The following is a 16167-nucleotide window of genomic DNA, read 5'->3' as shown; positions in this document are numbered from 1 at the left end:
ATGGCTTTTCTAGAACCGGTCTCCAAATGCAGTTCCAGCTAACTTCAAATCCTCCTGCCTCACCCTTCCGAGTCCTGGAATTGCAGACGTGAGCCACCACACCCAGCTCTAAAATGGTCACTATACAAGAATCTATGTTGGGCGCGGCGGCGCCGTTTGTAACCCCAGCACACCAGAGACTGAGGCTGGAGAATGAGTGGTTATCTTAAAAAACAGGATGTTCTTTATGTTTCCACGCAAGGGAGGGTATGCCTTCACTTTTCTCGAGAACACTGATCGCGCTGAGATTCGACCCACGTAGATAGCTGCTGACCCGCTGCCTGACTACGCCTGGGATTCCAAGCTCCGCGCTGTGACGCGCTGCTCTCAGTCCCCGCCTTTGCGGCCAGCACCCCCAAGGGGGCGGGACCTGGGCAGGGCCAGCAGTCGCGGGAACCCTGAGCCCGCCTCCTCGGTAGGCTCGGCGCTGCTCGCCATGGCCCCCGCGCTGCTGCTGGTTCCTGCGGCCCTCGCCTCCTTCATCCTGGCCTTTGGCACCGGAGTGGAGTTCGTGCGCTTCACCTCCCTGAGGCCGCTGCTTGGAGGGATCCCGGAGTCTGGCGGTCCCGGTGAGCCGCTGGGATCCAGGGCGAGCTGAAGCAGAGAGGAGGAGCCGAAGCAGCGTGGCGAGGGCGGGGCATGTGTGAAACAAATGACAGGGAAACCGCCAAAGCTTGGAGGCGCCGCTGGCTCCAAGCAGAGGCTAAATCAGAAACTCCAAGATTAGTTCTGTGCGGAAAGCTGGGAGTGAAGACTGACAGAGTATGGGCGGGGGTTTGCGGTAGGATTTTGTGGGGAGAACCGGGGAAAGGTAAAAAGGAGGAAACGCTAGAAAACCGAGGACAGCGAGCTGTGGTAGCTCACACCTTTAACCCTACTACTGGACGGGCAGAGGCAAGAGGATCTCATGATTGAAGGTCTAGTACTACTGATTTCAAGGCCTGATCTATTGAGTGAGAGCTATGTATGTAGGGAGACCCCGTCTCGGAAAAACAAAAGCAAACAAGAAAACCACACCAAAGACGACTTCCCCATCCTCCTTGCTTTCTTGTGTGTGAATGAATCAATGTCGAATGTGTGCTTGTGCTCCTGTGTGTGCAAGTGCAGCTGAAGGACAACCTTGGGTGTCTTTTTCTCAGGAGCCAGTCACTTTTTTTTTTGACAGGATATTACTATATATCCCCAGGCTTGGAACTCAGAGGCCCACATGCCTCTGCCTCCCACATATTCTTGGGACAGTTTTTTACAGAGACCCGAGGAGGCATATCAACGAGGTTAGATGGATCCTCTGGCAATCGGGTTATAGATAGTTGTGAGCTGCTGAGTGGATACTGAGAGCCAAGCCGGGTCCTCACAGCAAGCGTTAACCACCAAGCCAGAGTCTCTGGAGAATCTTCCGTCCCTGCCTTCCCAGCACTAAAATTACAGACACAGACCACCATGACGGGCTTTTTGTAGGGGTGCTGGGGCTTGAATTGAGGTCCTCAGGCTTACACAACAAACACTACATGGATTGAGCCATCTCCCCAGCCCTCCCATCTTGGTTTTAAAGGTGACCCTACCTGTATTCTCCTAAGAACCTTCTTCCACAGGAGGCCTAGGGAAGATGGAAGACTGAAGGAACAGGAGAGCAAACTGGGAATGCCCAGGATGAGATCTTGAAAGCATCAGGGGTGTGGCATAGGGCTCCAAAAGATGTGGGTAGGGGAATGTCCTAGCCATCTTAACTGGCCTTTTGTCCCCTTCCTTCCTGACTCCCTCAGATGCCCGCTACGGGTGGTTGGCTGCCCTGCAGGACAGAAGCATTCTTGCCTCCTTGGCTTGGGATCTGTGTCTTCTGCTACTGTTTGTGGTACAGCACAGCCTCATGGCGACCGATGCAGTGAAGGCGTGGACATCCCGGTACTTTGGCGTCCTACAGAGGTCGCTCTACGTAGCATGCACCGCCCTGGCCTTGCAGGTATGAGGCCTGGCCACTGGAGGAACGGAACATGCAGAACTCAGCCTCCATCCCTCCTGGGCATACACTATCAGCAAAGCTGTATATAGCTGACATTCCGCAGCACTCTAAGAGTCTCACCCTAGCCGGGGCAGTGGGGGCACTTGCCTGTAATCCCAGCACTTGGGAGACAGAGGCAGGCGGATTTCTGAGTTCAAGGCCAGCCTGGTCTACAGAGTGAGTTCCAGGACAGCCAGGGCTACACAGAGAAACCCTGTCTCGAAAAAAAACAAAGCAAAAACAAAGAGTCTCACCCTTGCAACATTGTTCATGCTTTATTGCTTCAGATATGAATTCCTTCCCAGTTCTTATCCTACAACCTCAATAGACCTTACAATATACTTGTCTTCTAATTGGTCTTCTCATTGGATGTTTGGCATAGGCTAGTTTAGTGATTATCCACCATCCCATCCAGTCTTCAAAAAAAAATCCTGTGTAGGGATAGGTCATCTTCATGTCCTTGGTACCCCACCCAGAACCCTCCACATGGTATAGTTACTGTTTACACCTGGCTGAAAGAGTCATAGGTTATTGTGGGGCAAGGGAGACCACTGGTATGCCCAGTCTCCTCTTTTCCGCAGCTGGTGATGCGGTACTGGGAGACCACGCCCAGAGGCCCGGTGTTGTGGGAGGCCCGGGCTGAACCATGGGCCACCTGGGTGCCTCTCCTCTGCTTTGTGCTCCACGTTGTTTCCTGGCTTCTCATCTTCAGCATCCTCCTGGTCTTTGATTATGCTGAACTGATGGGCCTCAAGCAGGTACGAATCCTACACCCCTACCTGAGACCTGTGTCTGCAAGTCTCTCCCTCCCTCCTGTACTCTTCTCTTGGCGTTGTAGTCCCTCGTGGTCCTCCAGCTTGCCTTCAAAGGCCAGTTACTGTAGGTCTCCTGGGCTTGAAGGTGATGCTGGGAAGAGGACAGAGGAGACTCTCAGAGGGCTTGACTTTGATTTCCATGATGTTCTCTCTTCCAGGTTTATTACCATGTTCTGGGACTGGGCGAGCCTCTGTCTCTGAAGTCCCCGAGGGCTCTAAGACTCTTTTCCCATCTTCGACACCCAGTGTGTGTGGAGCTGCTGACAGTGCTGTGGGTGGTCCCCACCTTGGGCCCTGACCGCCTCCTCCTAGCTCTTCTCTTTACCCTCTACCTGGGCTTGGCTCACGGGCTTGACCAGCAAGATCTCCGCTACCTTCGGTCTCAACTACAAAGAAAACTCCAGCTTCTCTCCAGACCCCAGGATGGGGAGGCAGAGTGAGGCCCTAGTTCTAAGCCCCGTATTTCCTTTCCACCTCAGAATCAAATCCCTTCGCATCCAGGCTGCGTTTGCTTCAGACCAGAGGTCGGAAGTCATGTTCTGAAGGCTGACCCCTCTCCTGCTTGAGAACTCAGTTCCAGGATCCTGATCCTGGACTCTAAATTCAGAGTTTCCACCACTGACCTTCAGGGTCCACTTCTCATCCTCCAAGAATGGTCACAAAACTCCTGGGTCTCCTTTTCTCTTAGAGTCACACACATGGGGTCAGCCTTGAGCACTCTCTCTCCTGGCTCTGCACCTCAGGGATTCCCTTCCACGGTTCCACTCACGTCAAGGAGCTATGCCAGGGCCTATCTGAAACTTTGTAGGGAGTGGCTCCTTTGTACTGCGGCTGTGCTTTTTCCCCACTCCTGCCTTAGTTTCTCCACTTCCTTAGTTCCTTCCCTACAGCTCTGAGGTGCATCTCCTACAGCGATGTCTCCCGATTTTAACTCGGGTTGACTCGGGGCTCCCTGCTTTCCCAAAGGATATGCGTTGCAGAAAAATTAAAATTTTACACATATGCTATCCAGTTGTCTGTCCATGACTCTCAAGCCGCAGAACCAATTGTGGGAAGGAAGATGAGACCTAGTTTTTGAGGCGACAGCCGAGCACTCTAGGACGAACGCTAGGCTGGGGCCACACCCCATGGACCCGCCCCATCTCCAAGTCGTCCAGTCCTGTTCCCTCCAAATATTACAGTTTCTCCGCGTATAGATCAGGGAACCCGTGGGAGACTGAATAATTCTGGGAAGAGAACGAACTCCCAAAGCCATTTGCCTCAGACCCCAGGGCCTGGCAGCCGCCTTCTCTGCCACGGTAACAAAGACTGGCCAGGGACAGAAAAAGCGTGGGGAGGAGCGGCGAGCGATGGGAAGGGCGGGTCCGACTCCAAGCAGCTGCCGCTTCCTCCCCAAGTCCCTCAGGGGGCCTGAGTCACAGGCCGCCGCCCCGGGTCGGCCAGCTGGAGAAGTGGGTCTGGACACCCTGCTTCTTCAGGGCTGCACGGAAGGAAGTGGGTGAAGGTCCCAGGAGACGGACAACGGAGGGCGAGGGGAGTGCCACAGCAGGAGAGAAGTCCCACCAGGGTCCCACGCGGGAAGGAGGGCAGCGAAGCCCCGCCCTTCGCCGGGCTCCTCCCTGCGCCCCCTTGCTTCGCCCCATTGTCCGTAGACAAAGCGGTCGCCGCCCCCGCCTGGCCCCCTGTCTGCGTCTCCGTCCCTCCTCCTAGGCTCCCTCTTCCCTCCTCCTCTGTTTCCCTCCCTCCCTCCGGATCTCCCTTCGCCTCTCTCCTCCTCTTCCTCTCTCCCGACGCCTGGCTCCACTTGCACCTCCTCCTAGGGACCCCGAGGCGTGTAAGTTGACTGTGGGGCTCCCACTTTAAGGGAAGTGCCTCCTGGCTCCAGATCTCCCCTGGAGTGCCTTTGTGCATAGATTGTCCGTTCAGGGAACCCTCTGGTGCACGGCCATCTGGGTCAAGGTCCCCTGAGAGTCCGGTCCTTGGTTGGGGGGGACAGCAGAGGCGTGATGTAGGTCCTTGTCGCGCCCGTGTTCTGGAGCGTATCTGGCGGGGAGACCGGCGAGATTATAGGGACTGGACGCGGGTGGACGCCAGGGTTCTGGGAATGCATAGGTTGCACACTTGCTCGGGTACCAAAAGTCCCTAGGAGGGTATTTCCCCTGACCCGCCTTGGGGGCGGGATAAGCAGTTGGGTAGGGGCCGGACTGAGGGGCGGGGCCGAGCGCAGCCGGGAAGGCAGCCGGGAGCTGCGGGGGCCCCGAGCGAAGAGGCGCCGGCGCCCTTGCCTGTTTCCCGGTCGCCCCTTCTCCCCTGGACCTCTGCCCTCTACATCTGTCCTCACCCTCTCACATTCTGTCCGACCTCCTCGCCCCTCGCCGGCTGGTTCCCTGTTCTTCCCATTTATCTCCACTAAGTACCGGGGAGGCAGTCTCGACTGAATCCGCTCACTTCTCAGCCCCGGCCCCTCTGGCTCCTCCAGCTCCTCGCTCTCTCCTGCATTTCCTCGCTTCCCTTTCTCATATCTTAGGGACGGTCTGGTGCCCACAAATCCCAATCTGCCTCTGCCTCTGCCTCTGCCCGGAATCTCGACTCTTCCTCTCCCATTATCCCCACCCCCAACTTGGCACCCAGCTTTTCTCGTCACTTTTTCAGTTCCTGACTGTTTTGCCGTCCTTCCTCTCACGGCCTTCCTCTATCTTTACTCTTGATTCCACTGTTCCCCTCTGCCCTTCTTAGTCCCTTCCCGCATCACTTCCTCCCCCCACCCCCATTCTCAGTCTCCGGGCTTCTCTGAAGCTTACCCTTCCTGTTCCTGTCCCCCAATACTCTCTTCTTCACTTCCAGTGACCATGACCGCTATCCCAGATTGGAAGCTACAGTTGCTAGCCCGGCGGAGGCAGGAGGAGGCAGCAGTTCGTGGCCGTGAGAAAGCAGAACGGGATCGCTTGTCCCAGATGCCAGCCTGGAAGCGGGGAATCCTGGAACGACGCAGAGCCAAGTTGGGCCTGCCTCCTGGAGAGGGGAATCCTGTGCCTGGGAATTCAGAGGCTGGACCTCCAGACCCAGATGAATCTGCTGTCCTTTTGGAGGCTATTGGGCCAGTACATCAGAACAGATTCATTCAACAGGAGCGGCAGCGGCAGCAGCAGCAGCAGCAGCAGCAGCAGCAGCAGCAGCAGCAGCAGCAGCGAAATGAGGTGCTTGGTGATAGGAAGGCTGGGCCTCTGGAGTCTCTAGAACGGAGATCAAGTCCTGGTAATTTAAGAGATCAGAGCCCTAAGGGAAGAGAGTTGAGAGAAGAGAGGCTAAGTCCTAGGGAGGCCAGAGATAGGAGGCTGGTGATAGGGGGAGCCCAAGAGTCAAGTTTGAGGTCTTTGGAGACTCGAGACTGGAGGCAGAGCCCAGCAGAGGCCAGAGACCTGAGTTCCAGACCAGCAGAGGCTCAGAAATGGAGGCTGAGCCCTGGAGAAACTCCAGAGGACAGTCTGAGATTAGTAGGTTCTGGAGATCACAGTCCCAAGAGAAAAGAGGTATCGGAAAGCAGACTGAGCCCTGGGGAACCTGGTGACCAAAAGGCCAGCCCGACAGAGGCCCATAAATGGAATCTTGACCCAAGAGAACCCCAGAAACAGAACTCGATACAGCTGGAGGCCACAGAGTGGAGGCTAAAGTCAAGTGAAGAGAGAAAAGGCTACTTGGAAGAGTGTGGGAGAGAGGAAGAGAAACTGAGTTCAGGGATTGTCCTAGACCAGTCTCCAGTGACAAAGGAGATTCAAGAAACCAGCTCCAGAGAAGTGGAGACTGCCGAGCAGAGGCCCACTGAAGGCTGGAAACGGACCCTAAACTCTGGGAAGGCTCAAGACCGGACGCCCTGGGACACAGATACACAAACTCAGAAGCCAGATCCTCCAGCATCTTCAGAGAAGCACCCGGGACCTTCTAGTGTGGAGGCTGAGGAGGAGGCTGAGGAGGCGGGGGCTCGGAGCAGGCCTCTGAGAGCCCAGCAGAACCTCTGCTCTGGGCCCTCCCCCCTCCTACCAGAGCACTCTGGGACGGAAGGCACCAGACAGCAGGAAGAGGAAGCGGCAGAACACCGGCCCCCAACATCAGGCCCTCTGTCTCCCCCACCCTCGGCCCCAACTGCCCCCCAACCCTCTGGGGATCCCCTCATGAGCCGGCTGTTCTATGGGGTGAAACCAGGACCGGGGGTGGGGGCCCCCCGCCGCAGTGGACACACCTTCACTGTCAACCCACGGAGGTGTGCACCCCCTGCCAGCCCAGCCCCTCCAGTCAACCCTGCCACGGCTGATGCTGCAGGGTCTGGATCTGGGAAGAAGCGGTACCCAACTGCAGAGGAGATCTTGGTGCTGGGGGGCTACCTCCGTCTCAGCCGCAGCTGCCTTGTCAAGGGGTCCCCTGAAAGACATCACAAACAGGTAAGAGAGCTACCATGCCTGACTGGGTAAAAGTCTCTAGTTCTGACTGGATGGCTTTTTTATATGCGTCTGTTCTTGTCTTCTATTCTTTTTATTCCTGCCAACTCCCTTCCTCCCCCTGCACACACCCTTCCTCCGGGTAGCCTTCCTTTGCCATTCATTTGGATCCCCAAGAATTCTGTTCAGCACTCAACTGCTGTGTTGGGGTGTGTCGTTTTCAGGGTGTGTCCAGCCTTGTTTGTCCTTTCCCCACTCTCTCAGTCCCCTCTCCTTTCCTTCCTTTGGGTTTTTTGACCCAGTTAAACCCTTCTGGTAAGAGAGAAGAGATAACCACCTGTGAAGGTGTGTGAAAATAACAGGAATCTGGGAGGGCAGGACAGAGAATTTGGAAGAAGTTCAGGGAAGTTGGAATGAAGGTCTCAGCCCCAAGTAAGAGGGGTCATAACTAAAGGAGGACATCCCAGAACAGAGGTGGGGGTGGTGTGGTGTGATGGAACAGAGATGGCTGAAGGAAGGAGTTTAAACCCCCAAGTCAGTCACCACTCCCCACAAAAAGAGGCCATTTGAAGTGGGTGACCTCAGGGTTGCCTCCCTCCTCCCCCCAACTGGGCAAATGCTGGACAGTACTTCCTTCTCTGTGGGGACAAGAAAAGCCTTCTCTTCCAAAATATCCCAGTCCCCTCCCCCATCTTTCCTCCCTGGCTTCCCCTCCCCCGACAGAACTGGCTCAGCCTCTGGTTTTTCCCCTCTGTTCCTGCTACCCTGGCCTCTCCCTCCCCTGGGGTAGAAAAAGAGAGAAGTTCATTTGCACTGAACTGAGAGCTATGACTGGTCCAGGCACTGTGAAGCTGGGGGCGGGGTGGAGCTGAGGCCGGCAGAGGGTCAGAGGTTAGACTGAAATGCAGACATGCAAGGAAGCACTGGACAGGGTAACAACTCCCCTTGGCTATGGCCCAACGCCTTCCTAATATGTACCAATAGTTTTCATAAGTGAAAAATCTCTGGGGACAGACAGTGCTACAGTCAGATGCCTCAGACCAGAAGGTCCTCCACACAACACACATCTTCCAGGGGCTGGCAAGCCTGTTTCACCCTTCTTTCATATAAACTTGTTCGTGTGTGTGTGTGTGTGTGTGTGTGTGTGTGTGTGTGCTCACTGTCAATAGTGGCCATGAAGACTAAAGATCAGGGCTAAGCTTTGGAGTCATTTGGTTCCTCCCAGGCCATCTTTTGGTTGTTTTTAATTCATGTACAAAGTATCCAGTTTCATTATCTATAGTATTCTTGAACTTTTCTTCCCCTGCCTCTGCCCGGCTACTATTGGCTCTCTCTTCTCAGAACTGGGCGGATAGAAAGGACAGAGGACAGGAAATTCTCTTAGGGTGAGGTGTTCAGAAAAGTCACTTCCTACCGAGGCTGGCTTGCGACTTTGGAAAATGAGCAGAGAGAGGCACAAGGCTTTGTGGCTCGTACCTAGGGACCATCTGGGGAAGCCAGGGAAGCCCAGTGCAGAGCAGGACCTGTGACCATACCTAGGTCATCCAGTAGGAGGGGCGGAAGCAGACCTTCCAAACAGGAAGCCTGGGGCGGGGGCCCGGAAGGCTGGTGGTACTGAGTGGGAACACTGGGCCCAGGCCCCAAAAGAACTGTGCTCAGGATGTGGTGAGAGAATCAGGAAGCGGCTACACGAGGGTGGGGGTGGGGAGGAGGCTGCACAGTTCCCTAGACCTGACCATCTACCTCTTCCTCACCCTCTCTAAGTCCACACCGGCCCCTCTCAGGTCTGTCTGTACAGCCTCTGCAAGGATTTCTGTGCCTTGCCCTGGCTCTGTCCCAACCATTACCACCACCCCTCACCTTTCCTAAACAGTTCCTTTTCTGGCTACTTTTATCAAACTTATACCTGACATCATGAGAGACACACCCCAGTTCTGAAGAGGGGAGAGAGGAGCTGTAGCTTGTCCTCTTCCCCAACATCCTCTCTGTCTGGAGACCTGCCCCTCCTTCCCCGGCCCCTGGTGACCTTATATAGCTGATGAGAGGATCTAGTGAGTCACTTCCCTCGCTGCCCCCCCTAATTCGGGTTATGCATTCCTAAGAAGCCCAGTCAGAAGGGGGGGGGTTGGTGAAACAAAAGGGGGGCTCATAAGTAGACACTGAACTAGACCGAGTGGATAAAATTAATTTCTTCAGAGAACGGATGATGAACTGCAGAGGCTGGAGAAGGGAGCTTAAGAAGAAAGGAGAATGAGCTAGAAATTTACTAAATCTGTCAACAACTGAACCAGTAAGGGTCCCTTTCCACATCTGTGGTTTGAGCCATCTGGTGGCCATCCCTCTCTTCTATCGGCCTTTTCCGTAGGCTTGGGTCTCTGTGGGGACCTTAGCTGGTGTCCAGACAGACCCTGATCTTATGAAGTGTGGCAACTGTGTATATGAATAGTCGGGACAACTCAGCCTTCTGCACCAAGGGTTATTCTTGGTTTCAACCAGGCACAGGTCAAAAATATCCAAGGCCCTCCAGGCTAGTGGCTTGGACTTGTAATTCCATCTATGGACGTCAGGTTCAAGGCCAGCCTGGTCTGCTTAGTCCTTTAGTCTCAGAAATAAAACAGAACTAGAGAGAGATGGTGCACCCATTAAGAGCACTCACTGCTCTTGGAGGGAACCTGAGCTCAGTTCCTAGCACCTGCTTAGTGGCTTGGAATCCTCCACCCCAGTTTCAGGGTATCTGATGCCCTCTTCTGGCCTTCTTAGGCACTGCATGTACATGGTGCAGTTAGGCACAAGCAAAACACCAAAAATCTATAATAATAATAAAAATAATAGTAATAATAATCTTGAAGGTATATGGAGGACCAGTGTAAGTTGTATGCAGTACTATTTTATATAAGGGACTTGAGCACACTGGCATTTTGTGTGAGGAGGTCTTACCTATAGACTCCCCCAAGATAGATCAGGGCACAGAACAGGGTGCAGCTGTGGCAGCTTCTGAACAGGATGCTCTGGAGGTCCCTTCCTGGCAGAGGGAGCTGTCAGCACAGAGGCCTGGAGGCAGAAGCAAATCACCCTGTTGCATTTGGTTAGGCTTTGGATTTTGTTCAAAGTGAGATGAAATAAACCATTGGTAGTGCTGGTGGTGGCATATGCCTTTAGTGCTAGCATCCGGAGGCAGAGGCCAACCTGGTCTGCCTAGCCAGATCCAGGAAGCTAGGGCTCTACAAAGAGAAACACTGCCTTAGAAAAAGGAGGAGGGGGGCAAGGGCGAGAGAAGATGGAGGAGGAGGAGGAGGAGCAGCAGAAGCAGCAGAAGCAGCAGAAGCAGCAGAAGCAGCAGAAGCAGCAGAAGCAGCAGCAGCCACTGCAGGATTTGAACCCAAGGAGTGACACATACAGTCTTGGGTACCCTGATTTCCTTCGGGGCCAAGTTATCCCATCTCTCTCATTCCAGCCACTTGAGCTATGCTAGAGGTCACATGGAGGCTCTGGGACGCTGGGCCACAGATGCCCTGGACAGGTCACCTGGAATTCCCTTCTGTTTGTCTTCCTAAGCTCTTGGGATTGCAGCGTTAATACCACTGTGTCCCGGAACTCCTTAGGAGGGCAAAGGGGAAGGACACTGAAGACAACCTGTTTTGGGGACGATTTCAGGCTCTCTCTGGCCTGTTTTGTGTGAGTACCTTGTGGCCTGCTCTACATGTCTACCCAGTGTTTGCCCGGGGTTCGCTCTCTATCCCTGCCAGTTCGCCAGTTACATATTCCAGGGACTCGCCTGCATGTTGAGCTTCCCTTGACTCCTCTAAACCTTTCTGTCTCGTCTTATCCATTCCTGAGTCTGGGATGCCCATCTCACTTCAGGGTTGTTTGTTTTTTTAATACCTCTGCCTCATAGCAGTGAAGGAAAGAGACCCTACTTCTGCCTTACTTACCCAGGTACCTAGTTCTTGCCATGGCAAAGTCTCTTTTTTTAGTATGTGTATGGGTGTGTGTGTGTGGGTGTGTGTGTGTGCTTATTTTTAAAGACAGGGATCCATGTAGATCAGTTTGGCCTCAGACTGGCTACCTGCCTCCATCTAAATGTCAACTTTTCATTAATTTTAAAGATTTATTTACTTATTTTATATATACACGAGTACACCATTGCTCTCTTCAGACACACCAGAAGAGGGCATCAGATCTCATTACAGATGTTTGTGAGCCACCATGTGGTTGTTGGGAATTGAACTCAGGACCTCTGGAAGAGCAGTTGGTGCTCTTAACTGCTGATCAATCTTTCCAGTCCTTTTCATATATTTATTTCATATGCATTGGTGTTTTCCCTGTGTGTGTACATCTGTGTGAGAGCAACTGAGCCTTTGGAACTGGCGTTACAGGCAGTTGTGAGCTGACATTGTGAGTGCTGAGAAAGGAACCCAGGTTCCCTGGAAGAGCAGCCAGCACTCCTAACCCTCTGAACCATCTCTCCAGCCCCCAACACCTTTCTTTTTTTTACACAGAGTTTGATGTACATGGAAGGCTGGCCTGGAACTTGGTGTAATCCTCCTGCCTCATCTCTTGAATGCTGAAATTAAATTGGTGGTGTGAGACACGACACCTGGCTCTTTGTTTTTGTTTTTTTGTTTTTTTTGGATTTGGTTTTTTCAAGACAGGGTTTCTCTGTATAGCCCTGGCTGTCCTGGAACTCACTCTGTAGACTGGGCTGGCCTCAAACTCAGAAATCTGCCTGCCTCTGCCTCCCAAGTGCTGGGATTACAGGTGTGCGCCACCACTGCCCGGCTCTTTGGGTTTTTTTATTTTGTTTTGTTTTTGCTTTTTGTGTTAATGGGGTGGAGTTCGGAGAGACACCTGACATAACACCCTGTGAAGGTCAGTGGTTCCAGAGAGGCCTGGCTGCAAACACTCTCACCATTGAGTGGTTTGTATACATATGCACTACATGTATGCCTGGAGCCTGCAGGGGCCGTCAGGTCATGTTTCCCGGAACTACAGTTACAGAAGGTTGAGGGCTGAAAACTGAACTCAGGTCCTCTGCAAGAGCAGCGAGTGCTCTTAACCACTGAACCATTTTTCCAGCCCCTAGAGTGTTGTTTTGAATGATGCCATTAGAAGAAAGAATCAAGATGTAAGGGAAAGCCAAAGCCCCTTATGGATGGAAGGGCAGGTCTGCGGGGTGCCTAAGGCCAGCCCCTCTCCTCTTGTCTCTGTTCTCTCTGCCCTCTCTGGGGTCCCTTAGTAATGAACGTCCCCCCTCTCCTCTCACTTCGTACTCTCAGCTCAAGATCTCCTTTAGTGAGACAGCCCTGGAGACCACATACCAATACCCTTCCGAGAGCTCGGTACTGGAGGATCTAGGCCCGGAGCCTGAAGCCCTCATTCCCCCCTTAGCGACCCAGCCTGACGACGAGGAGGAGGAGGAGGAAGAGGAGGAGTTGCTTCTGCAGCCTGGGCTCCAGGGCGGGCTGCACACCAAGGCCCTAATCGTGGGTAAGCGGCTGCGGCGTGGTTGGGGGAGGGCGCCCCCTGCTGTCTATGGCATGGTGGTACTTTGAAGGAGCTTGGCCTAAACTCGCTTTATCTGCGGATTCCTGAAAACCAAGTACACATGGGGTCTCTGGATTTCAAAACCAGGGCTCGCTCATTCTCCAGAACTCTAATCTGGTTAAAAAATATCCGTGTTGGGTCGGGACGGCGTGAAGTCTGAATTCCAGCTTGTCTGTGTGATCCTGAATCAATCTGAGCTCGGTTTCCATTTATCTTATGTGGGGCATGCAGTCTTGCACTCTAGGATCAGATCCAAGCAAGGCTTTGAGCATGCTAGGCGAGTGCTCTACCGCCGACCGGCGCCCCCAGTCTTCACTGGGCCTCGGGGTGTGTAGCTCAGTGATAACATTGCTGTTGCCTTGAGCCGAGAATGGTGACTCAGTGTAGATCTGCCTGGTCTACACAGTGAGTTCCAGGACACCCTGGACTATGCAGATTGAGACCATATCTGAAACGAACAAACAAAAAAGGTTGTGTGCTCTGCTTTAATCCCAGCACCACAAAAATCGATAATAGTAATTACCTCCCGAAGTTGTTGGAAGACCTGAGTAGCTTTTGTAAAACACCTTGGATCATAACTAAATATTAAATTACTTCACCTTTGCTGAGATGGCTGTGAAATTAAAACACGATGCCTAGCACAGAATCCAGTTAACTGTGATGACTACTGTTCCTGGTGACAGGCAGGCATCCAACATGTTACAAAGACTTATCTTACACCAGCCACTCTTCCGTCTGGGATGCACGGGGAGGCCCTCTCCACTTCTCTGGCTTGATCACCTCTTTTCCTGCAGATGAGTCCTGCCGGCGGTGACCATCTTCTAGTTTGGGCATATACCTCCCTCTTTCCTGTACCTGAAGATTCTGGAGTCTGGATGAATCAGAGCCGACAGACCTGGCAATGAGCCTGCCTGGCAGGGAAGGGCGTTGCGCGTATTCCGACTCTTTCCCCCCCCCCCCCCCCCATACAGTTTCTGGGGCAGAGCCAGTAGCCTAAATTTACCACTAACCCAAGGTTCCCTGTGGGTGGGGCATCCTTGGTGCACTAAGAGTGAGCATCAAGTCCTGGGTTGGAACTCAGAACTTATCTGGAATTGAGATGGAGCACCTCCAGCCCCACAGCCTTCCTTAACTCCCAGCCACGCCCCCGGGATCCGCCCACAAACACCCTTTTTGTAGGTCACTGCCCCTTTGTTTACAGCTTCCTTGCTTCCTTCTCTTGATCACAGCCTGGTTTACAAACCCATTAGCTCCCAGTCCCACCTGCAAAGTCCCAGGTTTACAAGCCACACCCACCCACGGAGCGCTTTGGGATCCACCACCTTCCCTTTGTTTCACTGAGAGTGACTCAGGAAGGTGTGTAGCCTTCTTCAACTTTGCTCAGTATTACTGTGCCTCGGTTTCCCCCAAGAGGGAAGACTGGGGAGCCTAACCCTGAACCCCATGAAAGTTATTTAATTCTGTTCCTCCACGTGGTTCATATTGACTTGTAGTGGGGGGGCGCAAAGGAGGTGTTTCGCTTCTCTCTATTCTGCTTTGTCAGCTGCCAGATTTGTTTCATTTTTGTAACTTTCCATAATAAAGTGGAGCTCTTTTCAACTCTCTTGCTGCCTTTCTTTGTTTCTTTTGAAAAAGATTTTGTTTATTTCATGTATATGAACACACTATAGCTATCTTCAGACACCCCAGAAGAGAGAGCATCGGATTCCATCGCAGATAGTTGTGAGCCACCATGAAGTTGGTGGGGTTTGAACTCAGGACCTATGCAAGAGCAGACAATGCTCTTAACCACGGAGCCATCTCTTCAGTGCCTCCTCTTTCTTTTTAAATTCTCCATTATTTTCATTTTATGAGTATTTTGGCTGTATGTATGTCTGTGCACCACCTGTGTTCCTGGTGTCCCTGGAGGCTTTGAAGAAGGCATCAGATCCCCTGGGACATGAGTACACATGGTTGTGAACTGCCCTCTGGGTGCTGGGAATCAAACCTGGCTCCTCTAGAAGAACAGCCGTGCTCTTAACCGCTGAGCCATCTCTCTAGCCCCTCCCTAACCGCCTGCTTCCAGCTTCCCATCACCCACCACCAATATTTATTTGTTTGTTTGTTTCTTTATGGCTGAAAGTATGTCTTTTTTGTTTGTTTGTTTTTTCCTTTTTCGAGACAGGGTGTCTCTGTGTAGCCCTGGCTGTCCTGGAACTCACTCTGTAGACCAGGCTGGCCTCAAACTCAGAGATCTGCTCGCCTCTGCCTCCCAAGTGCTGGGATTACAGGCGTGCGCCACCACTGCCCCGCTGAAAGTATGTCTTAATGTGTGATCCTGGACAGCTTGCAACTTACTGTGTGGGCAGGATGGCTCAGGACTCACAGGGAGATTTTTCTGCCTATGATTTCCAAGTGCAGGAATTAAAAATTTACACCACCACATCCGGCTTTTTTATTTTTTTTAAAGAAGTCTTGGGGTTGGAGAGATGGCTCAGCAGTTAAGAGCACTGACTACTCTTCCAAAGGTTCTGAGTTCAAATCCCAGCAACCACATGGTGGCTCACAACCATTCATAATGAGATTGGTGCCCTCTTCTGGTGTGTCTGAAGACAATTACAGTGTTCTTAAATATAATAAACAAATAAGTAAATAAATCTTAAAACAAAAAGTCTTTTTAAAAGACAGTACAGGGGCTGAAGAGATGGCTCAGCAGTTAAGAGCACTTGTTCTTGCTGAGGCCCAGAGTCTGCTCCCAGCATGCATACAGCAGCTCACAGCCTCTGACTCCTAGTCCAAGAAACCAGGCATTTCTTTTACCTCCCTGGGCAGCAGGCACACGATACACAGACATGTGAGTAACACATTCATTCACCAAACACATCATTGAATCCCAGCACTGAGGAAGCAGAGAAAGGCAGATCACTGAGTTAAGGCCAGCCTGGTCTACAGAGTGAGTTCCAGGACAGCCAGGGTTGTACAGAAGAATTCTGCCTCAACAAATGTGTGTGTGTGTGTGTATACATATATACATATATATATATATGTGTGTGTGTGTGTGATCCTTTTTCTCTTGAGATTTATTTGTTTTTTTGTTTGTTTGTTTTTTGTCTGAGACAGAGTTTCTCTGTGTAGCCCTGGCTGTCCTGGAACTCACTCTGTAGACCAGGTTGGCCTCAAACTCAGAAATCCACCTGCCTCTGCCTCCCAAGTGCTGGGATTAAAGGTGTGTGCTACCACTGCCTGGCAATTTATTTATTTTTTATGAATGTGAGTATACTGCCACTCACAAACTGGTTGTTTGTCAGACAAACCAGAAGAGGACATTGGAACCCATTACAGATGGTTGTGAGCCACC

The 16167-nt window shown here is 52.4% G+C and overlaps 2 protein-coding genes across 2 annotated transcripts; both read left to right on the top strand.

Moving 5' to 3' along the window:
* Positions 1 to 319: 319 nt before the first annotated feature.
* Nrm (nurim) lies at positions 320 to 3860 on the top strand. Its single transcript, XM_052162965.1, has 4 exons — positions 320 to 608; positions 1803 to 1999; positions 2620 to 2796; positions 3012 to 3860. The coding sequence occupies exons 1-4, from the start codon at positions 476 to 478 to the stop codon at positions 3291 to 3293; spliced, it is 789 nt and encodes a 262-aa protein (XP_052018925.1). The 5' UTR covers positions 320 to 475; the 3' UTR covers positions 3294 to 3860.
* Positions 3861 to 4526: 666 nt separating this feature from the next.
* Ppp1r18 (protein phosphatase 1 regulatory subunit 18) lies at positions 4527 to 14429 on the top strand. Its single transcript, XM_052162964.1, has 4 exons — positions 4527 to 4687; positions 5698 to 7289; positions 12563 to 12773; positions 13625 to 14429. Exons 2-4 carry the CDS (start codon positions 5703 to 5705, stop codon positions 13642 to 13644), a joined length of 1818 nt encoding a protein of 605 aa, XP_052018924.1. The 5' UTR covers positions 4527 to 4687; positions 5698 to 5702; the 3' UTR covers positions 13645 to 14429.
* The last annotated feature ends 1738 nt before the right edge of the window (positions 14430 to 16167 follow it).

The sequence above is a fragment of the Apodemus sylvaticus genome, chromosome 19 (assembly GCF_947179515.1).
Source record: "Apodemus sylvaticus chromosome 19, mApoSyl1.1, whole genome shotgun sequence".
NCBI classification, from domain to species: domain Eukaryota; kingdom Metazoa; phylum Chordata; class Mammalia; order Rodentia; family Muridae; genus Apodemus; species Apodemus sylvaticus.
Note: the sequence above shows the minus strand (reverse complement) of the source record. Positions and strands in the feature narration are given on the sequence as shown.